The sequence below is a fragment of the Channa argus genome, chromosome 3 (assembly GCF_033026475.1).
Source record: "Channa argus isolate prfri chromosome 3, Channa argus male v1.0, whole genome shotgun sequence".
In the NCBI taxonomy this organism is placed as follows: Eukaryota; Metazoa; Chordata; class Actinopteri; order Anabantiformes; family Channidae; genus Channa; species Channa argus.
Genome location: NC_090199.1, coordinates 25,999,001 through 26,026,154, shown reverse-complemented (window position 1 = coordinate 26,026,154; position 27,154 = coordinate 25,999,001). Strand labels below are relative to the sequence as shown.

Below are 27,154 nucleotides of genomic sequence, written 5' to 3'. Positions count from 1 at the left end.
ATACATACAAAGTAATTAAGTAGACACATTCAGTGTAAATTACTGTGAAATTATTACACTGTACTTAGACAGCTATAGTCTTTACTTTGTAAAAAAGATTTTACATTAAATAATTTTGATAATTAAATCTGATGCGTTATGGATTAAACTAAGAAGCAATGTTAATGCATTAGGAACCATATCACAAGAGCCTTTCTACTGCCTATTAAATACCTAAATACCTCAAATTTGTTTCCCTGTTGCAACTTTGAATACACAGGAAAACGATTTTCATTTAATAGAGATTTATTTGCTTCATAAATAAGGCAGATATACATAATCACCAAATTTGGCCTTAAAATTACTGTAAATTCTTCTTAAAAAGTCATTAATATTTCACAGATACAAATCATGACATGGTCTTCATACATCGTCAAAAATATTACATCACACCGCTTAATCCAAAGAAGTAGACAAAAACAAAACCAACCATAACCATCATTTAGCCATTAAAAACAAATACTTAACAAGAGGCAACAGGGGGAAAAAAAATAAAATTTCAGGTTACAGTGCTTTAGTGTGCTAAGACAGCAAAAATGAAAATACAAGAATACTTTCCTGTAAGTGTTAATGTAGATATTGTAGCCCATTTGTAAATATTACCTCAATGCATTATCAATACAGGATGTGTACCTTCGAGAAAAGAGCTATCTGGCACTCTAGGCGTTTTGAAAAGCCTTTGGTTAATAAATATTGTTAAAAAAGTATTCTCAGAAGGGGAACCTGTACTATACATTCTTGGCAATACATGTTTTACTATATAATACGTACCTTAAGCTCGCCCAAGTCTTATCTGTGTATTAAAGTCTTTCTACATACAGTATGGCAGGCAGTGTTTTTATAGCACTGTCACATACAGTATTGAAGTTGGTCATTTAAATTCATCATCTTTAAATTCATCATCTTTCACAAGCATAAATGACGTATAAAAAGGTAAATACACCAATTGATACTGAAACATGATGACTGAATGACACAACTGGAAAAAGATGCACGAGGAGATAGTGTTTCTCATAAGAAAACAAGATAACAAAAATTTGTATTTGTGCAACAATTTGCATACCCCAAATCAAAATTTGACTGGGAAAAACTGTTTCCATACAACAAAAAAGAGGAACCAAAATGTCCATACGTACATTCAATCTACTCGTACTTCTCATTAGGCACACACTTTAATATATTTTCATACTAGAACCTATGTAGCGTTTCCATCATTGCACTTTTTGTGTTGGTTTATTTCTATTAGCATGGAATTTAGATAGGCAATGCTCTTGATCACCATTTCCATAGAGACATGGATAATGGCATCTTCAGCACGAAGACGGGGTTTGGCAAAGGTATGGGGTGCTCAAGGTGTGGTCACAGCACAAATGAATACTGTTAACACCTGATCGAAAACTATTCACATAAAAAAGGGTTTATGTTTAATGGTATCATGAATTTGAGCTTTTTGTAATACACAGTTTGTACCTCCCTGCACAATGGGAACAACAGGTCTCATATGATTGACAGCAATTTACAACATTTACTAGATTCTATCTTATTATAAATCTCCACGTGTGCTTCTTTAATAAAAAGGGCTACCATGTTCTATATCTTTTTAGCCTTTGCAGAAACATGTCATCTGCAGGCTATAAGGTATCTGGTGAATGCTTTCAAATCAACAATGCACCTATTAACTTCAATCACCCCCAGTTCTGAAACAAACATGGCCCTCTTCATTTATTGGCCCCTATCCAATAGGCCTGTAATATAATTAACAATCCTTCAGTGACAATTTTCCTCTGGCACAATAAATTCTACCGAAAAGCAGCAAGCAAGGATTTTTTTTTAGTGTTTCCTTGGCCAACCCTAACTCATTCCTTTATATTGTCTCATTTATGGCAAATAAAAGAAAGTCTCATAATGGGACTGTGTCTGTATTAGAGTAGCATCTGATCTATCACCTTTGGCTCTGGATTCCCATTATGAAAAGTCACAAGCTCTAAAAAAAAGTTGTAAACAATCTTCATGGTGGCATGGTGCCATCACTCTCAGGCTTGGAAGGGTCTGGGTCCACTGGGGGACCAACTAAGGGTCCACCAGCGGTGCGCATGTCCATGGCAGAGTGCATGATAGTCAGCCACACATCGTCCATGTTTGGCATTACAAATATTTTCTAACACAGGGAAAGAGTGAGAAAAAAAGACAGTGAGTGGTGTAATTGTGTGGTGTTTTATTTTTTACACAAAAGGTTTTGCAATGTAAAACATATGTAGTAACCCTTAAGAAAACATTGTGCAAGTGTCAGTCTGAGGTTAAATCATACATGTGGTTAATGTCAGATAGTTCAGATCTATGCCACTGCAAGTAACTAATATAAATGAGTTTAGATCTGACCTACTGATATCCATCCCTCTTACTTATTTTGATTAACATAACAATTTAATGAATCAATACCTGGAATTCCTGGTCCAGTTTTTTCTCTATCCAATCAGTAACATGAGCCAGAGTGACTTCTCTTTCTCCTAGTTTGGGCCGTGCCTTCAGTTCCAGGTGAGGAGGTGTCCTAAAGCCATACCTGCAACAGAAAATAATTAACACAATGAACAAATGGTATAGACACTAACACTAAAGCACCAGCAGAGCGCAGTGATAGATCAAATGTTACACTTCATTCTGTCAAAGCAAACAAGCTTTTGCTAAAATGAGTTTCAGTTGTTCTGAGTATTAATATTGTTACTGTACATGTTTTATATGAATTATCTACCATTTAGAAATAAAGGTGTTTTAATGTATTTATATCATATATGTATGTATGTTATTTTAGGTAATTGTTGACATGACTGAGGGATACTTTCACTAAGACTCTTTAATAGTTTTAGGACTTGCTTGCCGAATTCCAGAGGAAGAGGTAAATGTGAATAATTGTCACCATGAAAGTCATAGACACTGCAAAGCATTCCACAGATTACTGTATATACTAAAAAAACAAATAAAACAACAACAACAACAAAACAACAAAAACACTTCCTTCTCATACCATATCCTGTCAGTGGGTGGAGGGGGTATGTTGACAGCCAGGGTGCCTCGAAGTTCCTGCACCTCAACTGTGAGCAGGAGGGGTGTATTGGACACTTCTTCCATCTTCTTTTTTATAAACTCTGTCTCTGTGGCCTTCTGGAAGTATTTAGATTTGGTGATCTTGTCCACAAAGCGCATAATCTTGCTCGGTTTGTGGCCTCCAACCAAACTATAATAGTGAAATAAGGGTAAGGGATAAAGTTTCATACTAAATTGTGTACTTCCATGAAATCGATTTCTTAAAACGCTATTATATACATAAATAGATTAGATAGTGACATGACTTAATATTTCATATCTAGCCATGCAAATCCCACAAAAGGGTCATAAGGGAAATTTTTTTAAATCAAATTTTTGTGCAATTTTTTTTATTGTGAGGTAATAAAAAACATACGCAACTTACGCCAACACAAAGACTCATACAAAAATAATAAAATGAATAATTATTCATAGTCACTGCATTATTTAGCCTGTGTAGGCTTCTCTAGCAGACCTTCTGGTTCACAAAGTAAAGCGTTTTAAGTCCTTTACTCTACCATTTTTCCCCTGGTCCAGAAAAGAACACCTTCAAGGAGTTAGATGTACCGGTTATAACTTGTTGGATGGTGCTTCACAGGGTAGATAAACAAAACGGGTAAAAATGTTTTTACAATGGCCAAGACAATCACCTCATCTGAATATAAATGAGCAAACTTCATTTCATTTTTTTTCCCCAGGGAAGAAAATATTTGTCAAAATTATCCAAATGATACTGTCCAAATGTATAACAGGTTTTTACAATATTAGCTGTATAGTTTTTTTCCCCCCAAAGATTCTACTTGTGATTATGAAAATTAGGTGAGCATAGAAGATCTAGAGAATATAAGTTACTCTCACCCCTCTGCGCCAGCAGAAACATTTGAGAGTTCTGAGGAGTTTTCCTCGTCTGAGGAACCTGCACTGGATGACTCTTCATCACTATCTGCTAGGCAGTAAGTCCGTGGTCTGTATCTGGAATCACAAACAAATTAGTACAGCTACGCACATGTATAGTACCAACATGCACATAATTTAGTTTTTTTCCCACTCGTACTGTGCTGTACCAACATAGTGATGTCCCATTAGACAATGGACACAATTATTGAGATAAATACTTTAAATGTTTAAATATGCCCCAACACTGCCCACATGCACAAAGAAACTCTGTTAAAATACAGACATTTCCAAATAAATTACTAAGCTTTGGCTTAGTATGTTTTTCTCATTTTTATTTATTTATTTATTTTTTATATGTTAGTGAATGTGAAACCAAGTTTTAAATGTAATTTCTTCCATTATTAGGTACATGTGTTCAGTGTAGTGGGCCAATGACATAATGCAATCCAAGGGATCCCATGCTTCCTTACATTAAAATGATTTCAATCAGATCAATACATATGTTAAATTAAATGCTGACTAAAGAAACACTGGTAATGCATTGGTATTGCTGCAACCCTGATAATTGGCATAATGGAATCAGTACTTTGAGAAAAGGTTGTAACTGCATACTGCTATATTTACCCTGACATATAATAACTTATCTTTGTTGCTAAAAATGGACTTTGGAGATAAAAAAACAACAACAACAACAAAAACAAAACAAAAAACCAAGCAGAGATTAAAAGGCACTGCACACATGGATATTTGATGAGAAAGCACTGGGTAGTAACATAACTTTAGAGAACTACATAATGTGAGTTAAGCACTTACCCACCAAGAGGAGAATTACATCCAATTAACAGTCGTACAAAAGTAGAATCCAGACAGTATAGAGGGAATAACAGTAAAAAGAACAGAGAAGATATAAGAAATACAGAACAAAGAGTAAAACGTGAGGTGCCAGGCAGAATGTGGCAGACTTCTGATGGAAAGTATACATTTTATTATCAAGTAAGGAGGAACAAGGCATCTAATCTAACAACTAAATGCATTAGTGCTTTTTTTAAAGTGTGCATGGGGTATTGATGGAATTTAAGCGTCTTACCCATCTTTGCAAAATTCCCCTATCCGAAGCCCTTCTCCTTCCTTGCCCAGGCGAATGAGGTTCATCTTGGTCTCCAGAGTCATCAGGAAAGAGCCACTGTAAGAAACCTCCAGGTCAAACCACAGACCTGAAGGATACAAAGTGGTTAATAGAAATTCTGACCTGAGAACAAAATGAAAGAAGTGAAACTGTTAACTGCTGTATGTTTTGAGTAAGTGAGATAAACATAAAACTAGCCATAGTTATCACTTCCCCACTTCTCACAATCTTCCTGTGCTAACTTGCCTTTTTGATGTATTAAAAGTGAGTGAGCCAGATGAAGAAAGGCATTAGGAGAATCTAAACTAAAAAAAATATTTCAATATATTATATATTAGAATGGTGTGAGAAGTCAAACACACAAACAGATGAACAGCAATGAGACTGGATGCACTCTTCTGTTACCTTAACACAAGCTGGTTGTGCTAAATGTGGCAAATGGTAATGCAGCGAGTTGTGGCAAATAGCAAAAACAATCAGAGTGAGTCTGAGAGAAACAGAAAGTTAAGAAACACACAAAAAATGAAAAACTGGAGCAACAGAAAAAGCATAAGGTTAGAAAGTCAGAAAAGATGCGAGAAAGCATTAAGTAAAAACAGAGAAAGGTTGAGGTAAAATGCTAGCTCTGCTGAGTCCAGAAGACTTTTTTCACCCGCCTGATACAGCAGTTTTAATACCACTGTACATTCTCTAGCCACCACTTTAAAAGTAAAACGCTACTGATTATAGCAGGTTATACGCTGTAGACAGAAAGATTCACAGTGATTAGTGAATGTCCTCATCTTTCCCAAACAGGGCAATATGGGTTTTCCTTTTTTGCTTCCTGCTTCCTCTTCATTCTAAAGTATATATCTGAAAAATAAGGGACTTTGCTGTTATAGATTCACAGTGGGTAATCTAGATTAATTCACCTGCAAATTGACAGCAAGCATTTGGCAATATATTGCACTTCTAGATGATTGTGCAATTAAAGCTGACAACCTTTCAACAAAAAACAAGAGTGCTAAGCACACAATTACATTTGGAGTGACTATTAAATTGCATTTTGCCTGGAACAATCTGAAAAATAGTGCTGTTGTCTCACTTGGAGTTGCAATCAATTTTAGCTCATTACAGGGATATGTGAGTGCTGCAGTGATAAAAACAAGACAGTGACTCATAGTATGGGAGGGAGGAACAGAGATACTGAGACTGGAGAGTCACGACAGTCAATCACAGAGTCCTGTAAAATAACATGCCCAGCTCTTGGTCAAAAATAAAGGAGAGTTAGTTGAAAACTTTAACATCAGGGTGATTCTGTGCTCCCTCAAAGTTAACACCTCACACTAAGCCTCAGTTTACCATAAAACCTGCTGAAGTGCTTAGGGGTAGATTACATTGTAGTCAGCTAAGAGTTCAGTAACCAGTGAAATTCCATTACACCTCTGTAAACAAGGCTGTTGATTGTGAAGTCCTTTCCAGGATATATTTTGAGTAACACCTTTGGTAAAAGAGATTAGTTCATATTAAATCAAGCACGCATGCCTTTGTAACATTTGCAGCAATCCAGCAAACAACAACCCCTTCAGACCCTGAGTGAAAGGTTTGTTCTACAGCAAATTGTTCTGTAGCAAATCGCAGTAATCTTGCCTGTGCATCCATCTTCAATAATTTCAGCTATTCGCTGCTTACTAGGTCTAAAAGAAGCAGGCGCCATTGTAATTTTTTTTAAACTTATTGAGAGTATTTGATAGTTTAAACATGCTCAGAAACATTATATAATGTCGATGCTGATTCATGAGTATATGACCACTGCTTTAAATTTAAAATAAATTGTAGTTTAAAAATTGTAATTTGCGGTGTCAGAGGGGCCTTATTGGCATCTCAGGCTGGAATGTGTTGTTTTCAGTGGAGAGTTAGGATTGCTAACAGCAGTTTTGCTGTTCTTTGGATAGACTGACAAAACCAGTGAGACACAGGCTATTCTGCTCTTATTAGTCAGCAGTCATAGGACACAAATGTCACTTCTGTCCATATATATATATGTACATGCACAGTATTGCAAAAGTTCTCAACCATATGACATTTTATACTGTTTGTATGCTGCAAGGATTTTAAAATGTGAATTTTTGATTACAGTTTGACTGGTTGTCTACAATGGCTGCCTAACCTAAACTATGTAGAAATTATATGAAATATTATTATATATATATTAGAATATTCTGACAACTAAGACACTGTTAAGATACAGTTTTCTAACAATAATTGAACTGAATTAACCTAATTGTCTTCCACACCTCTATGCAGGGCATTTTTGTGAAATATGGTACTATTCTTTGTCAGATCTTGTTTACACATGCAAAAGCTACAGCATAGAAATATAAACTCTGGTCAAGTTGTGGTTAGTCGCTTTCTTCTGTGCAAGTTTGCAAAAGGCAGAGCTTTTATACGGTCTATGTTACACTCTATGAACCTTTTTATTAGTGCAGTTTACAGTGCAACTGTTTTACTGTACACTAAAAGACATTTGAGTTTAAGGGCTGTGACACTCAACATTAATGAACTAGCTCCAATAAAAGGCCCACTGCTGTTATGGCTCTTGTTGCATATTGTCTGGGCTGACAAGCGGCACTTGAACACAGTGCCAAGGTGGCAGCTGACGGGCATTTTGCATCGTTGAGAGGAAAAGAAAGCAGAAGACCTAAAACTGCAGATATAGAAACTTTAAGCAAAGCAGTGTTAGCGTAACATTTTAACAGCACAGCACAGCACAGGTACTTCTAATCAAGCATGTGCAGGACAATACATTTTAAAATGTACTGTTGTTAATACAATAGCATTAAAACAGATCAAATTTAGTAAAGTAAATTAAAGAAAATAAAATTTAATTCTTCGTTTCAATTTCCCTGTTTGCAATATCTGCGTTAAGCCTGTGACTCACTGTCGGTTTCTTCTCTTGATATGCTTTTCCGGACTTTTACTACAGGGGTTTTCCCATCAAGCTCCTCTTCAACAGGTGCAATTAAATGGTCAGTTGAATTAAAGAGCGGTGACTGACTTAACCAGTCTAAAACCCGCCATTTCTCCCTCTGACGAAGTCCTTTCTTGAGTTCGCACCATGTTTTAGATCATTGTCTAGCTACACGATGAAGCTTCTTCCTATTACTTTTGATGCATTTCTTAAATTTAAATGTCTCTGTACCCCTATTAATTTATTTGTGCAAATTCCAACCAGGCTTTATGATTATGAGCACTAACTGCTGATGACAAGTTATGTGGTGGATTGCGATCATTTCACTTTTAGTTTGATTCTATTTTCTGGAAATCGCAAACTGTTGTATTTCTATGCTAAATGTTTGTACAATGTCTCTAATCGATTTTTCTTTTGTCAATTTCAATATGACTTACTTTTCTCCCATAGAAAACAGTCTGGTTTTTAAGTGGTTGATAAGAAACACCTGTCAGTCAAACTTTTAAATACTGTTGATCACCTAACATTTGGATCATCTGATACTAAAATGTGTTATTTCCTATGTTGTTCAATGTATTTATTTAAAGTGTTTCCTTTTTTTATAGCAGTCCTTACAGTATTGTAATGTTTTTACCTTGTTATTGTATTGGATTCTATAGTGTATTATAATGTTTCGTTGAAGGGAACGTGAGAAACATTACTTCGATCCTCTAGATATATAGCAAAATTGACAATAAAGTTAACTGTGACTTTGTGTCGAGATGTAAATACCAAATTAAAGCTGAAATTGTGAATTCTGATCTTTTGATTGTAAACACAAATTATCTTGAGTGTACAAAAAAATACTTTTAGAATACTCTATATATGCAGACACTGACCCAAGGTCAATAATGCGAGCCTATGACCTCTGTAAACAGAGGTAAACACAACACGAACAACTACTAAGATGAGGACACTCACAACTAATCAGCCAGCAAAGCTTTGCTGTGTCTTCGAATGTGGAGATCCCAGAGAAAACAGTTGTACTGTTGCATTCTAACACTAAGTGTGTTAATAACAGAAATTAAATAAATCTCTCTTGCCTCGGTGGTCAACAGAGGGTTTGGATGCCTGAAGAATTCTGGGAGTGGCCGAGCCCATGTCCAGTTCTGTCAGGGTTAGCTCATTCATGAAGTAAGGCAACTAGGAAAAGACAGAAGCATATAAGTGAGCTTAGCACACTTTGCAGATGTATTTCAATTGCAGACTGTAATAAAGCTATTACATGCCTTAATATCTATATTTGTGTCTTAGTTTCTTGTGGACGGAAAAAGGCTTTTTTTGCACTATTATTCTAAGACAATAATCTTACCTGCAGCTATTGCCACAGCACATTGTGGAAAGTGGCAGTAACAAAAAGATATTAAATGAGGGACAGAATCATAAAAAGCACAGCAGTGAAATAAAGGATATGGAGTTTCTGTTTCTTTGCCCCCGTTTCGAAACTCAGGTTGAAACTGTTTGGGCTTTTTCAAAGGCACACATAGCTACACATTGAAATTTGGAGGGCTTATCAATCAGTGTGTATGCTGGACACACTGAGTGATAATTTTTACTTCTTCCCTACTTTCTACTTTACCTCCTCTTTGTTGGCCCGTTTCAATTTTAACAATGACTGAAGAGAAATGCTATTAATGGCCTCGTTTCACTCACCCGTATCTTGCTAAGCTTCATCTGAATCTTCTTGGAGACCAGTTCACCCCAGTAGGGTTCAGTCAGGAAGTCCCAGAAGACACGCCCAAGAGCTGCATTCACCCAGGCAACAGTCTCCTCCTCCTCTCCCCCTTGCTGCACATGAGGTAAATTGGTGCTCTGAAGCTACAGGTAGCAAAATATTACAAGGAATGAATATGAATCTCATTTATCTGTAAAGGATGATATAATATGACTTGTAGCACAGGAAGTTTAAACTTTAAAACAAAGGTAATTAGAACATAGAAATTAGAACAAAAATATGTTACTGGAATAAGTAAGTGAGTATATGCTACCTTTTTGTCAGCCCCAGGGCTACTCTGAGGACTCAGGGGTGTAGGGCTGGCAGCTGTAGAGCTAACTGCAGCCTGTTCTGGGAGTACAGTGGCCATATAGGTACTGTACTCTAGTTGCTTGGGTTTAGTACTTCCTATTGTTCCTGAGGGGATGGGTGAGTCTTTTGACTTGGGCTGAGATGCCAGTGCGTCATCGGAACTGCTGCGGCTGTGAAAGCTCAGGGCTGTGGGTAATGGCATCACAAAGACAAACATCACAAAGAGGTGGGAATTTAAATGCTGTAGTTACATTTAGAGTTGTAAAGTACCCAATATGTCAATACGTCTAGACAGACATATTTTCTTGCTGAAAAGTATAAGAATCATTAGAAAATCTTAGCCTTGGGAAAAAATACACAATAAAAAGCAAAAAAAACATCTCTGCCGTCTACAGTCAATTTTGCTCACCGCTCTTAACCCCTGCAAAACTGTAACTTTTTTTTACGTCTGCCTTGAGTTTGGAAGCTGACAAAAACCGCTGAAACCACTCCTCCTTCTCCCTCCCAGTCCTTCCAAACAGATACAGAGTCAGGTCTCTGCTGGTTGAAGATGAAACCTGTGCTCCTCCACTGCATTCTCCTCGCTCCCTTGTGCTCAGGCCTTCACTGGCATCCCACCTGTCACCCTCTGCCTTTGACATGAAGTCATCCTGTTTGCCAAGTTCAATGCATATAGGGTATTTCTTGTTCCATACACGCTTCCTAGCCAGGCTGTGAGGCACTAGATATACCTGAGGGAAGATTTGGAAAAAAGATGAGTTTTGCTTTCAAAAATTATAAAACTTATTCCTTAGCTTACAAGGACACATTTTTGAATGGTGTATGTGCTGTATTATACTAAAATGAATTCTAAAATAGTCTTAAAATATATGTATATATGTTTATATAATCAAACAAAGAACAAATGTGTTCAACATTCCAAGATTTACTAGCTTTGACTAATTACCATTTACAGTTAACTCTTCAAGCTGCAAACGCTAACATCTTGGAGGCAAAAAAGGTAATATAACATACTTTGCTGTTGGTCAGGTCATAGATCTTCTGACTGATGTAGTTGACATCAGGTTTTGGTTCGTTGTGTGTGGCACGGCGGGCAATGTTGTGGTTGGGTTTAGAGAGACGAATGATGGAGCCCTCCAACCGGACATACACAGAGTGTGTCAATGTGGCATGGTATGTCTCCGGGTCATAATTCGATATCTCGTTCATCCAGCCCTGGAACCATTTAACACAATGAGTGTGCAAGTTTCAGTACAATTATAGGGACTAGTCCCATATAGATGATACTTAGATAAAAAAATAAATAAAAAAATCTACGATGTGCCTTGAATGTCTTTGAGCATTCGCAGAAAGAGAATAAATAAATTCATGTATCAATTTACCTTTGTAAATAAAACCTAAAAATATGTTTTCAGTTTAGCATAATATATTTTTGTTAGTTATAGGATGATTGGGAAAACCCAGAAGTTTAATTAACTGCCATTCAGTGGAATCAGCCAAAAAAAAAAAAAAAAGAAGGAGGTAAAAATAAGTTGCAGGACAGTATTTCTACAAATGCTCAGGTGGCCTACGGTGTAAGTTCTGCTTAGATTCTACGCATGACTAAATCAAGGTTTAGTGAAAGTGAAAGTTTTAAAACATATGCAGCAAATACGTTTTTATGAAATGGTTAATTACAGTATGTAGTATCTTGTAGTATGAATGTCGCCGTCAATTAAAAAAAAATGTTATTGCTGAATTGGCATTTTACAACTTTAAAAGACCAAAGAGAGAAAAACCTTTTTGGGGAGCTAAACACTCCTGCAGCATGGCAGAATGAAGGGAAGGTAGTCTGAAATTATCTAAAAAAGATTAAAAGGATTCACTGACCTTATAGATATCTGGTTCCTTAATGTCTAAGTTGGTCATTTTCGACGGCTTCCCATGGTGTCTGAAACGTCTACTAGAAGGTGTTGGTCCTGTGAGCCACACAACACCAATAGCTAGAAGAAATCCCAGGCCAATCCCAAGCAGCATTCCACCAACATAACTGGGTAAAGGTAATACAAAATACCCATAGACCAGTATGATGAGGAAAATAAGAGTATAGTGAGGAACACTAGGTGCTAGTTCAGTACTTTCGGATTCATCTTCACTGAATTGTTCAGTAGTACCACTCGGCGGCACTTTAGTCTTACTACCAGTTCGAGTATCATCAGTCCCATCAACACCATCACCTACTGTGTCAGTGCCAGTTTCAAATTCATCGCTGTACAGGATGCAAAAGTCCTCATCCTCTTGTTTAGCAAGAGCAGACATTGAGCATTTGTCTAATGACATAGAAATCAAAGTTGATTTGTTTGGGCTTTTAGTGTCAACAGAGGAGGAAATAGACAATTCATTTGGTCCAGAAGCCCTGCCGTTCGGATTATCAGCCTCCCATTCAGCTCCTTCTTCCTCCTTAATGCAGTAGTTGTTGTTGCTCTCCAAGTGACCATTGATAGAATTAATGCTGAGTTCTGAGGCACTGGCTGAGAGGGCCTTGGGCCGATAAATACTGCTACCAACTAAGCTGCCACTCTTTTCATCCATCATCTTACTTAGCAGCTGGAGGGGTTCAGAGATGACTTCAGAGAGGCGCCGCTTTGTGTCCTCAATTCGTGCCTCAACATCTGAGACCTTGAAGAAGCTGCGGTTATCTGGTGAGGTCAATGGGGATGAGGGGGCGGTTTTAGAGTCACCAGTTGATGACATTGCAACAGATGACATGCGAGACTGTGTGAATTGCTTGAAGAGTTGCAGGTTAAGACGTGATTCTGGAAGACGGTGGAGGCTAGAGGTGGAGGAAGAGTCTTGGGAAGTATCTGAAGATAAGGATTTAACGAGAGACTTCATCAGATGTCTGTGCCTTAATGATGGAGCAGGAACAGAAGAGATGCTGTCACAAGCCTCAGGATCAGAGGAAAGAGACTTCCCAAAGTTCAAAAACGGTTTGTCACTGCAGGGAAAGCTCAAAGATTTTGTAGGAGAAGAACTGGAAGTTGTGCCTTTCTGCTCAATAATAGATGATGAATTGTTAGTGTGAGGTCTGGAAAAAGGAGAAAGTCTGGATGATTCAGGAATGACAGCAACCTCAGCTGCAGAGTCTGCTGGCAACCCATCAAACAGCTCCTCGCTTGCCTCTATGGCAGTCACAATATTTGCGTCATCCTGAGCGGCTGAGGCACCGGAGAGTGTTGTACAGTACAGCTCTTCTTCCTCATCCTCCTCTTCCTCCTTCCCAAAAGCTGAGAAGTGGATAGTGATGGTGTCCTTTGACAGCGATCGCTGCACATGGAGTTTGGGGGCCACGGCAGGTGGCTGTTTGTCTGCGGTGTGATCGCTCTCTCCATGGTTGGATTGCTGAATGTTCATCGCAGTACTCCCACTAACTCACAGTCTACAAAGAAAGTAAAGAGATGACAATAATTTGAATGGGTATAAGTATTTAATTAACTACCTTTTTCAGAAAAAAAAAAAAAGGCTGGCTTTTCAAATGTAAGCATTCTGATGTTCTTAGTCACATTTTAATAGTAAATGGAATATCTTTCAGGGTTTTGGACTGTTATTGGACAAATTATCTTAGGCTCAATCAATTATTAATTAACGGTATTCACCTTTAGTAAAAGCACAATAATAACACTTCTGTGTGTCTGGAAGCGACATGTACATTACGTGTGTATGTATCCTACAACTAACATTTTAACTGTTTTGAGGTACTCTAGGTTTTAGTAACAAATTCTGAAGTAATGATATATAATTTTGGCTTTTAATATTTTAAGTACACATAAAATCAAAATAATATTCTGGTTATAGTTGCTGCCCTTCAATTTATTGTTACAGTTTTACAGGTTTGCAAATTAACATCAGGTTAGGATCACAAATGTTGCAAATATATTGCATGTTAAAATAAATAAAAGTAAATAAAATTAAGTTATTTCAAATCTTCCCTGGGCTTTTTTCTTGTAAAAATAAATAAATAAATAAATTTAAAAAAAACTTAAAATATGATTGCTGGGAATAGTTTGTATTTTGCAATAAATCAATCACTGCTAATAACTGTATTTTTATTGGTAAATATGATGCAAAGCTCACAATCTCCAAATCCATCATGGCGCCAAGGAACAAGCAGAAGTGGCAGTTTACCCTAATGAGACGCCAGTAAGAGAGCCCATCAATGTATTACAAATCCCACTGGTTTGTCTGAGCCAATGGACAAGAAGGGTGTGTTTGGGGAGACACTCAACCTCCACAGGTTCCTTGACAACGTCACTGATAGTATGAATCGACAACACTGTACTCCAAACTGTAAGTAAACTGCCATATGCATCATCTGCAGGAAATTTCCAGCTGTAGTAAAACTAATTCTCAGTAAAACAAGAGAAGATAAAAGGTTATCACTTTATTATATAAGAAAATAACTAATAAGTAAAATCTAGTGTCTTTACATTATTAAGTCACTATACCCATTTAGAGAGGCTACTTACAGTTTTCTTAATCTGCTATTCAAATTCATTATTTTTTAATGTGTGACAACGTGGCGTATGCAACATGTTATTACTCAACCAATAAATAAGTAATTTACACACACAGTAATTAGATCTATCAATCCCAGTCAAAACCTGCTGACACTTCTGCAAGTACCTACCTCACTCTGCACTTAAATTCTAAGAAAATTTAAGCCCAATGGGAAGGAGTTGAAAACAAAAACTTGCTTCTTACTTAAATCTATTATAATAAATAAATAAATAATACCTTTCTGCTTTTTCTTGCACTTGTATCTCGTGAACTGTGGACACTTTTCTGTTAGGACTTTGCTTTGATATTTTCTCCTTGACTTAGATTTTTGCTGCCTTGTACCTCACTTGTTGCTTTGGATAAAAGCATCTGCTAAATGACTAAATCTAAATGCTTTGGTGCTGAAAGGATTTTTCAAGCAAAGTTGAAAAAAGCTTAACTTTTTTTGCTTAAATAGCTGAAACAAAAAGTCACTTCCTTATATACTGGTTAGGTAAGTTGGAAAGCCAGTTAGCCTTAAAAACCTCAAAGGCAATTATGTGATGTCATTGATGATGTAATCGATGACGCCATCAAAGTATAAACTTCCTAAAATGTATTAAAGATATTTAAAAAGTCGTATACAAGTAACAATGTCCTTTAGAGGCTGAACATTTTGTTGTTTGAACTGTGTTACCAGCTAAAAGTATCGAGGTAGTCGAGGTAGTTAGTTGCCAAAAACGTACAGAAAATGGAAGTCATAATAATAATAATGATAAACACTTTTCAAAATTTAGATTTCAAAATGCTGTAAATGTTAAAACTGAGCCAACTGCGGTTAAGCTGATAGAAAGGGTTGTTCATTAATAAAGTCATGAAACAGCATTAAGTGTTATTCCTGTAACTAAGGTATTCAATGTTGTATCTGTATTTTTTTTCTGTTACAGTTAAGTATAAATACTGATCACAGGTCAAGAAGAAATAATGTTGATTAAATGTGTATGTGACACATTAATAAAACATCTGTAGTCTGATTTTACGACGTATATTTAACAATCTAGTCAATTGAAATAATTAAGGGCCTGATTAACAAATATTATGTTTTGCAGCTTAAACAATAACATGGCATCTATGAGATTAAGGGGTCTTTAAAAATGCAGGATGGATAAAGATAAAAAGTATTTTTCAAACCTGTTATTTAGAAATTAAATCCAAGTCTACACTGTGACATTCAGAATTTAAAGAGTCATTTTAACAGCAAAAGAAAATACATCTTACAGATTTGTTTTTGCTCAATTTTCCATTGTTACCAATATCAATAAACAACAGACGGCCCTTTACTTGATGCACCAATAGTGCGGAGATACCTGTAGGTAGCACCTATGTACTGGATGGTTATTCATAGTAAAATAATTACTTCATAGTAAAGTTTTAACTGTTACCAGAGTTTCAGTCATCTTGTAAGAATGTAACCCAGGGTTTTTGGATGTTGTTTGTTAACTTGGAGTTGACGCCGATAACCTTTTGGTGACTTGCTGTCCTTTGGTCATGAATCTCCCTAAAAATTGCTTCAGCCTAAATAATAGAATATACCATAGTATACATTTTAATTAAAAAAAAACGCCCTGAAATAAACACATACTTAAGTAAGGGTGCCATTTTTAATCTGGTATTTACTAAAAGCAAAAACTTGATAAATGAGCTTTCGCAACTACTGGAACTCTGAATTTTTAGGTAAATGTCCATGTATGAACTCTTGAGCTATGAGTTCATTGTGCTACTACGTGGCCTAGTGCAGTGCACAATAATGAGTTCATGATGGACAGGAGTTTGTTCCTAAGTTGTACTTTCCTAAGTTACATACTTCCCCATTCTCATTTGACATTTGGATTGCAAAAGACAAAAAGAATTCTTTTGGCAACAAGATACAGTTCATGTTTGGTATTGGAGTGAATCAGGACTAAAATATTGTTTTTTATATTTCATTTATGAGGCATTTTCTGGTAGTGAAAATAGAGTTATTGTAGTGTCTTTCTGACATTTGGCAATGGTGTCCTTGTGCCTTGTTTAGACAGCAGAGGTGATGGCGGTCATGCTGGCTCACTTCTATACAGACTCAACTTGGACACTCATTGTCACATGGGCCACAAGTGAGCTTGTTACCGGGCCAGGCAGTCTGCCAGCCACCTTTGTCCCTAGCTAGTCAGCCTTCAGTAAGCAGTAACACAATGTGGTTATTCTAGAGGATCACCAGCTGGAGATGGATTTTATTTTTACTTTACAAAACTCAGCCATATAAGAGCGTTTCTCTGAGCCACAAAACTGACTGAGAGGACAGTGCAAAAATAATATCTGGTAATGCTGATAAAGCTAATTAGAGAAGCAAGTCAGACTCATTAACCCTTATGTTTTGCACTCACTGGATAAGAGTTTACAGCTCACTTCTGCTGTGTCAAGCAGCAAAACCGGTTAATGACAGAGGGGGTATGTGAAGAAACTGGAAAAGATGTGGTTTTGTAAAAACACATGCATCAAAGGGCAATGCCAGTACAAGAAGTATTAAAAGGATATTCAGGTTTTAAACTGCGATATGATGTTGAAAGCTCAAAAGTTAGTAAGCTTCACACACACACACACACACACACACACAAAAAAAAAATGTAAGCTTCCCTCAATTGACTGTTACAGTTTTACAGGTTTTTGCAAGTTAACAGGTTTGGATCACAAATGTTGAAAATATATCGACTGTTAAGGAAGTTATTTCTTGAATAATTTTGTCAGGTGATGAGCCTTCCCTGGGCTTGTTTCTTGTTAGAAAAAGTTAAAATATGATCACTGGGAATTGTTTGTAATTTGCAATAAATAAATCACTGCTACTAGTAGTATTTTTACTGTTTATTATATGATACAAAGCTCACAATCTCCAAATCCATCCATCACTTTATCATATAAGTAAATAAGTAATAAGTAAAATCTAGTGTCTGTACATTATTGAGTTACTATCTACCTACCTAGAGAGGATACCTACAGTGTTCTAAATCTGCTATTAAATTGCATTGGTGTGTGTGACTGTGTGGGTTTTCACAAATGAACCAGTCAGACTTCAATTCAGCACAAACTTCTTAACTATCATTGAGTTTTATTTACCAAAACACACAAAAAACAAGTGTGTTTAATGTATTTTCTTCTGTAGTTTATATTTTTGTTTACTTGCACTTACAGTATGAATTCCCAAGAAATAACCATTTGTGACCATTTGTGTTAGTTCTGATAAAGTAAAAAACAAGTTCATCTTCATCATCAAAAGTAATAAAAATGGTCAAGGAGTTTATATTAAAAAGCTATAGTAAAATAAAGAAAAATTAAAAAGTCCAAACATTTGATAACTTAATTAAAATTAAGTTTAATTTCTGTTGAAGAATCATAATGCTAATTATGCATTCATATTATGTTGATTAAACAAATTCTTACTCATTTTGCCATTTCAAAATAAGGGTGTACTAATTTTGCACATGACTCATACAAGCGCTTCAACAAATACAAAGTCACAGGACATCAGTAAAACCCCATGTGATGCTGCCTATAATAATTTTTTATTTATTTTATTACTTCACTAGATGCTCGCAAGTTCTGGTACCTCTAGTCTTCTGTCCACAATCATCAACAAGTTTAATACAAGTACCTGTAAAAGTGGAAAGCCCCCCAACTAAAGCAGAAGTAGTTAACAGTAGAGAGGAAAACAGGCCCACTAAAGAACAAATAGAGTTATGTCACGTCTTAAGTTCAATTTTACTTTTATTACATGTTCTGGAAATAAATCGTAATATGTAGTAGTCTTTATATAACCACTTCCTTGAACTGCATGACTCAGTTTTCCAGAATGAGACCACCTCCTCCGTGACCTCAGGTTTCAAATCTCTCTATGACAATGTACAACCACAAATGTGACTGTTAGGAAGGAAAGAAACCTTCCCTTATAGTGTCATTCAGACATGTGCACCTTGCAACACATTAGCACATTCCAATGATACATTAACATACTCCTCAGAGAACTGTGACTGTGTTATTTCTTGGTCACAGTATTTGTTTGGTGACTCCCTTTTAAGAAACACTGACTCCTGGATGTACTACCCACTATACAAAAATAAAAAAATAAGAAAAATTTTGAAAAAAATTATCAAAAAAAGCTACAAAAAACACGAAGTCAAAGCAGCCAACCTCTGCTCTGAAACCACCAGAATGGAGAACTCTCAGAATTGAGGCCATGAACCCTTTGGTGGGAAGTGAGTGCAAAGCAACGTTTGCAACTTTTAAAGAATACTAGTCTTTACTTTTACCACAACAAACAATGCTAATGCATATTGTGTCTTATTTTCAAAGGCTAAAATTACATTCTGTCATAGAGACTGGAAAGAGCTGTTTTCTTATTCGTTGCTTTATCTAGTAAAACTTTAGGTGACCAGTTAATGTTCTTACATATGTCCCAGATAAATGCATGTGGGCCTGATATATCAGTGGAACTGGCTAAACAGGCTTCCCTTCAGTGAATGTACTGTAAGGGTATTTCTGCAAGTCATCTGGCCTGTATCTTTCTGCTAATATAACACTATATGCCAGCTCTCAAGAGCATCTCAAATGTCTTCAATTTCAGATGACATCACTGGCATTAAGAGGGTACTAGGGGAGAAAATACCCTAAAATCTCCTGCAAACATGCATCAGCTACCTCCCCTTTGGAGGTCTAATGAAATCTCAAACCACTATACCTTATTCATGTTGCCTAGGAAGGGATTAGAGGAAGTCCCACTTCAAATCCTTCTGTTTATATATATGCACTATTAATGGTTTTGTACGTGCTTACATTGACAGTTTAGCTGATTACATGCAAAGTGTCTCTCACAACTGAATGGTTACATTAGAGTTCCAGGCAGCACTGCAGCTATAGTAGCTAACTGTCAATAGCTTCCACGGGAATCTACCTTACAATTTACATATTTCTTCACAAGGTTCATGTTCCCCACTGTTTAGGTAAATGTTGAGGTGTGAGGAATGACAGCTTAACATGAATGAACATATTTCTGGAGAATGGCTCCATTAGCTTGTTTCAGCTTTCTCCCATAGATTAGGTTTCTTTTGTGCCAGATAGAAAAAGCAATAATCTTGGGTGGATGCATCTGGTATGTAAAATGGCACTTACTTTCACATTGTATTCTTCTGTGTTATTGTAGGAAACGGTATGAAAACTGCATAGACAGGTTAAGCTGAGCAATGAAACCAAGGGGTGTGAGACCTTGTTTGTGTGTGTGTGTGTGTGTGTGTGTATGTGTGTGTGTGTGTGCAGTGACTGTGTGATTAAGAGGCTATGACAAAGTGGCGAACACATTTCAGACCTCAGATTCTAAAGACAAATAAACAATAGTAGTCCAACAGAACCTAAACTGTTCACAAGAATGCTGACAAACTGGTGAGGCAGGCAGGGAATGAAATGTCAGGCAGCTAGATCATTATGTGTATCAACTGTCTCACAGCTTTTCTCTACCAACTAGAGCACCCTTGGATACTGGTACAAGATAACCAGCATGTGTTGCCAAAGTGCGATTATATTATTCTGTTTCTAAGATCGGTGTACTACTTTATCCTGCACAGCCACTGTTAAAACACAAACTAGCAATAATCTTATCACGCTGTAAAAACCTCTGGGCTCTTTTTGTGCTGTTGCAGATTCTTCCTAGAAATAAAAGTTCAAATGATTCATATGACAGTTGGCATCAAATAAGAAATAAATCAATGTGTAGTATAATATTAAAAAATTATGATGGCCATACAAAATATTCAGCCTTTCTGAAATACCCTTGTGAACGACAAGGGGACAAAACATAAGGCAGGATACACCTCAAATATCCAGAACATATATTATGTCATTTTTGTTAATGTAAACAAGTAGGGCTCCCCGATTTCGTCAATAAGTCATATTGTGATTATTGTGAATCATATATAAAATGCATAAAATACTGACAATTAAAAAATTTGCATTTCTTAAAGCAAACATGCACACAAAGATTTTTAATTTATCAAAATCTACTTTTAATACCAAAACCTTTGCCAATAGACTGACGTACTAACTGAAGTGGAAATTGAAAATTGTCTTCACTTACTTCACACACACACACAATGCTCGCCTGACCTAACGTGAATGTTAATGTATTAATCAGGCAACACTATTAAGATATGTGATGCATTTATTTATACATTACAGCTGTACTTAAAATAAAAATTAACATTAAGAAAGGCTAAAGTACTTAACTCTGCCTGCTGTTTAAAGTATTAAAGGCTGAATTGTGTATTCTAAGCCTTTCTGTCCCAGGTTTCTAACCATGTAAGTTAATTCATTAGGATAGATGCAAGTGATACATGAGACAAAACATGATGTGCAAATAGTAAATTTGTGTAATTCTTTTTCCCCTATTTTCTAACCTTCAAACATTCTGCTGACACAGCGGTCATGTTAGTCATCTGGATCGTTGAATTGCTCATTACACGCAATTGCTTAGCTGTTTTAGATTACAACAGTGAAATCAAGCTATCTTGTGGAAAGCATGTGACAGAGCATCCACCAAATTAGGGAAGTAAAAAAATAAAAACATTGAAGGAGATTGTAATACTAGACTTTCATAGCACAGTGACCCCAGCTTTACACAGCCACTACTACTCAGATAATACACTACTACTTAATTTTACTTGCAAAGAACATAAATACCACTCTGTCTTTGAAGGTTCAGCCCTGACATGGTTCATGTTAAATAATGCACTCCTCACTTGACTGGTTAACTTGTCAACATGCCCTAATTATTTTTGAATGAACTCCTTCACTGCTGCAAGACAAAACTGTAAAACAGATCCAGTTCAGAGATCTTCCTCTTTGCTCCAGTTACAAAGACTGTTTCAGTTTGCTTCAACCCCGACTCCCACAGGCAGTACATGTTTTTTTAAATAAAGAAATTTGATGGTTCTTCTTAGCTTTTTCCTGGTAGATTGTATGTTATTAATAAGAAAGTTCATTCATTACTAATTTACCATTTGTTTCACATTAAGCTCTATTCAACAATTCTGTTGCAGCTATAGTCACATGTGCAGTTTAAAAACAAGACAGCAGTTACAGAAACTAAAAAAAAAGGTATTCAGTTAAGATGCCATCCATGTTGTAACCAGATTTTAAACACAAAATATCAAAGCAAACCAAGGTCTTTTCATAAGGCCTTGGCTTAGAGCTTGGTTAAGTTATGGTTTATATTTCTGCAAAATGATGAACAGCCCACAGTTAAACTGTATCTTTTCAGGCTGCTTTAAAAATCTATAGGTGCCAAGAGATTTAACTAAAACAGCTTAAAGTGAAATTGAGCCTTCCTCCAACATGAGAACATAGGAATTCTTCAGTAGGCCAAGCCACAATGCACAATGGTCAATCCTCTTGGGCAACCATATGCCCAGCTATCCACATCTGGTCAAACCCAATGGAGACCAGCTTCGTGTTTTGTTTTTACAAAGCTCCCTAAATAGTTGCAGGGCCTTTCCTAATAACAATATACATATTCATAAATTTCCACAAATATAATTAAAAGAATGAAAAATAGACAATCACATAAACTTTTATTGTTTTTCATCATCTCAGTGCAAGATTAACCTTCATAACCAGGGCTGGTGACATATACCACTGTTATCTATCTAAAAAAAAAATTAGATTTTCATGCCAACACAACATCAGGCCTGTGAGAAAAACACTATCTAGAAAGTTCTGCACAAACACATAAAATATCAAACAAATCTAAGAAGTAGAAATTGAGAAGTGATAGTGTACATTTATTCAGTTTTTAATCCACTCTGTTCTCTGTTCCCTCTCTATGCTCTTTTATCCTCTGCAACTATCTGCTACTCTGCCACACTCTCCACAGGCCTTCACATGTTTCTTATGGAACTAAAATAACTAAGACTAATAACTAATAACTGTAATTTAAAAATGTTACATATACTGTATGAATTTGTTGTTTTTCTCAGGAATAATATAAAGCAACAATTTCTAACAAAAGACATAAGCCTAACACAAAAATAACCAAATGTGGAATGCTATAATCATACATTTATTATTATCAGAGTCATACAAAGTAAAAAGAATTTAAAAATAAATCTCTCTGCCAAACTAACAACAAAAGGCTACATTGTTATCCAGTGTTAGTGCCACTCGCGGGGAACTAAAATGGTCTGTTTATGCTGCTGTGTTCCAGCCTAATCTGCAAATCACGGTGAAAGACTGCTTGAAATTCTAAAGGAATGGTGATAATCTTATCAAAATGGCTACACTATTCCACTGTGTTCAAATTAAAGCAGATTTCACTGATGTGTAGAAAGTTTTTTTCTGGCATTTGTGCTCTCTCACAAAATGCTGCCTGTGACATACTGTAGAATTGTGAATAATTCATCAGTTTCAAGTGAGAAACTCCAAAGTAATATTTATAGACAGGCTATATTTATCCATCTTTCTACCTCCCACCACGCTTCTGTCTCTATCCTTTGGTAACAAGTGATTATCATGACGTTAGCAAGATGAATGGTACTGTCAGCACACAATGGAGACAGCACCTGAAACAGGCCAGCAATTGCTGCTGGCTGGCAGTCTGACACATTCTCCTGATGTCTCAGTAATGGTCATTATTTCAGTGGTTGGAAAGGTGAGCGAACTGTCTGAAACAACTGCAATGTTTGCTCGCACTTGCATGAATGTGGAGGGAGTTCAAGGGAAATAGCGCTTAGCTAACAATAGGCTTAAAAGCATCTTCAACTTTGAAAGGCACACCTTGATATTTATGTCATAACCAATTCAGCTCTTCAGGTATCAACCTTTTAACATAATCTACAAGAAATTTCTAGAAAAAAAAAAAAAAAAAATCAAGACACACCCCTGTGCGGAGTACTGGAACAATTACATGTTCAAACAAAATAGCTTTGGATATTACTCAGATAAAAACTACGTTGGCTCCAAAAGCATACACTCCGTGTCGATACGCTGGGTAAAAGGTTGTAAAGAAAGCGAATGCTAGTGTGGACAAATACTGTATATTCACGGATCAATCCTGTTCATTATTTCAATAATAATTACAACAATTACCATGTTATTTAGACTGATCTGATAAAATTTGGTTAGACCATGTGAGAACTTGCAAAACCAAAAAATGAGTCAAAACTATGACAGGTGTACAGTCAACAGGGGTGTCAGCCAGTTCCTACACAGATAAGGATAAGCAGCACATGTTCCCCGTTTCACTGTGAATGGTGACAACGATACACTCCATTTGAGGATGATAATACAGGTAAAAAGATAAAAAAAGCACATTTTACTTACTGTCAAGAAAACGTCTACTGTTCAAAGCAATGAAAAACAAGCATAAGTCAAACTAGTTGGGATTTGTCAAGTTGGTGAAAGGATTTCATAAAGTGAAATACGTTCAGATTTTGAGCAGTAAAGCACACGTTAACAAACTTTCTCAGACCAGTAAGTAAAGATCTGGTACTTTCCAAATCATTGTGATGTGCTGCCATAAACACCAGAGTGACGTCTCCCTTCACTGCACCTGCTGCTCAAACCAAAGACTCCTCCTGTTCAGGTTTTTTCTGCTTCCTTTCTCTAGCAAAATAACACCTTCCTCTCCCACTTAACCTTACTAACATGACAGCTAAGCACACACAGTGGCACTACTGTGCTGTGTCCTATCGATGACAACTATCAGGTGAAGGATAATCTTTTCTGTTTTTCAGCCAAAGCCTGGCTCACTGAACTTTTTTCACATTTCATTTCAAAACAGGCAAGCTGTACCATTATAGCTAGGTGGGATATTTTGACCAATTTTAGCCATTTTATTTCAGCTAATATGTTTTGGGGTTTTTTTAAGCTGTTTTTATATGAATACTTAAGTGTACAGCTACTATTACTGTCCACTCCCAGTGCACTGAATGTCATGGATTTTCAAACTGTTCTTAAGCATGTTCTATATCAGGCTTTGGGGTGCATACACCATCTTTATTAGCAGGCCGTTTTAAGTTTTAAATATGTAAATAATGTCGCAATTATAAGAATAATTAAACTGTATTAATTGAAAGCTTACAGGGAATTGTTAATATAGCCAGATTTTCTAAAAATAACTAACATTTTTGTTTTCTTTTCGGCATTTGTGATAAATGTAAAAGCTGCCTTTCAAATAACATGACAGTAATGACAGTAAGAAAAACAGATTGCTCTGGGGGCTTTATATCTATACATCTACAATACATGACAGATATAAATTCCTCTTTGTAAAAAAATTAAAAATAAAAAAAGTTAAAGCAATTCTCCACATGTTGAAATTGGCACCTTCTAGACATTATAACCCTGAAAAAAAAAACAACTTACTTTAGTGTGTGTGTGTGTGTTTTTAAAGTTATTGTGGCCAAATACAATTTAAGCATGAGCAATACAACTATCTATTCACATTAAAAAAGGTCTAGTAAATGACTCATGTTTCATTAAAGATTTGCAATTTAAACCACATTTACTTACTCCAAATAGCCAGCGGCTTTCCAAATTATACAAGATTAAAAGTACATAATATACAATGAGTCAAACAATGCTTTAGAAATGCAAGGGCAGGGCCATAAAAGTGTGGGATCTGAAACATGAAGATCATGTGATTTTTTTAATGAGAATGACAAGTGGGATAAAGAGAACGAATTTCAGAAATCCAAAAGCAGCAAGCCTTGTGAAAAAAGGCTGCAGATCTCTTCAGCAGATTTTGTGATTAATAAATCATCATCACATGACTTAGGCCTAAGAAATCAGCCTGTTTTTGGGCCCAAATCACCCCCTAATTTTAGGAGTGGTGTTCTGAGGCGCAGCAGTTCTGTAGTCTTGTCCCTTATGCACTAACATGATGAAATTGCCTTAGAAAAAACTGAGCATATACTTAGTAGCCAGAGAAAGTTGTTGGAGTTGGAAACTGGTTAAATGGGATAGAGTCATCATGAATTTGCAACCTTACATAGCCAGTTAGTTAACATTTAAAATATATCTTGAGGTCACTATGTGCACAGAAACCTGTAAAACACCTTGCTGCTATTGACTTTAACCATCTACAACTTCAGCACCTCTATTTGTAGACCCTAAAATGTAATTGCAGGCCCATTCTTCAGTTCAAAGGAAATAGTGACGTGCAAAAAAGGCTCTGGGGTATGCAACATTTCTAACAGCCATTGAGCCGTCATTTAGAGGCGAGATTTCTTATGAGCCCATGAATCTGTTACAATTTTTATCACCAGCATCACTGCAAGTGATTAACAAAGATGCCAAACTTACTATTATGATTCCTATGAGATACTACAAGCACAATACTTTCTAGTCTCTGGGTTGCAGCTTAGAAATATCAATCAACCTACTAAGTGTATGTTTTGTGAATGACAATAAAGCCAACTTGAGCAATACGACACAATAGTCTCTTTTAAACCTTGTACATCCTTTTTGCGTATTTCTACTGCAAATCATTCCCCTGAGCTGTGTTTATCTATTGTCCTACTCTTCTCTCTCTGTCTATCTGGACTTTGCCCTCATCGAGGTCATTTGTAGCTCAGGAAATGGATCAATAAGGAGTTCAAATTTACTGGCAAAGTGCTTACCTTGTATCCTCAGTGCCATTCAATCCAGCCTGGGACCTGCATCTGTCTAATGCGGAGTCAAGTTTCACATGTCCATGATGTTCTGGGGGCTTCTGGGGAACACATCATCAGGAAATGCAACATCATTAGATACAAAAAACCCAAACAAAATGACTGGACAATTTACAAAGGGAGTGTATTTGCTTCTTGGTGATAAAGCAGTTACATTGGTAGTGGACTGTGAACTAGCCATATGGCAAACAATAAAAATTACTAATAGTTGACATATGATTGTCGTAGTAAAGAGTTACATCGGCTAATAGTGCTAACGTGGTCCAAATAAAGATTTGTCAAGCTTTAATAGCAAACTCAGCAACGACTGGAGAAACCAGCCTGTCCGGCAAGATAACAAGCTAACAACACTTATCAAGGCACCGTTTGGCCTTTATTAGCTTAATTGCGACTTCGTAGTAAATTCTACAAAACTGACATTTTAAAAAAGTGAAAGAAACTCGCTTGCTTCAAATTGTACGACTATGTTTTAGCTACAGTCCATAGTGACCGACGTCAGCTCACCAAAGTCGCAGAATGTTTCAAAATCATATCTCGAAGATATCTTACCAGGATTAAAGGACTTCATTGTTTTAAAGCAGACACCAAACTTCCAAAGAAGGAGCAAAGGCGTTTCTCGGCGGTAGATACGGTACTGTTTGTGTCCAGTTTTTTGCTTCCACGTACCGAGCTGCTCCAACTGCCCGTTTCCTCGCGCAGCCTGTTGACAGCAGTGACTCGCTATCTACGCTCAGTTC

At 36.4% G+C, this 27,154-nt stretch overlaps 1 protein-coding gene across 5 annotated transcripts; it reads right to left on the bottom strand.

Annotated features, from left to right (window-relative positions):
• Positions 1–267: 267 nt before the first annotated feature.
• LOC137123913 (testis-expressed protein 2-like) lies at positions 268–27,154 on the bottom strand. 5 transcript variants are annotated; one of them, XM_067498309.1, is made up of 14 exons: positions 26,967–27,154; positions 26,367–26,458; positions 12,028–13,576; positions 11,173–11,373; positions 10,568–10,889; positions 10,121–10,344; positions 9,786–9,950; positions 9,176–9,275; positions 5,105–5,231; positions 3,979–4,086; positions 3,639–3,710; positions 3,062–3,271; positions 2,479–2,599; positions 268–2,197 (listed from the first exon to the last, which is right to left on the bottom strand). In XM_067498309.1, the coding sequence occupies exons 3-14, from the start codon at positions 13,549–13,551 to the stop codon at positions 2,048–2,050; spliced, it is 3,324 nt and encodes a 1,107-aa protein (XP_067354410.1). In that variant the 5' UTR covers positions 13,552–13,576; positions 26,367–26,458; positions 26,967–27,154; the 3' UTR covers positions 268–2,047. The 5 variants fall into 5 exon arrangements, with proteins under 5 accessions (XP_067354410.1, XP_067354408.1, XP_067354409.1 ...); XM_067498307.1 differs by having other exon boundaries at positions 3,979–4,092; positions 26,967–27,153; XM_067498308.1 differs by having other exon boundaries at positions 3,979–4,092; positions 26,367–26,455; positions 26,967–27,153.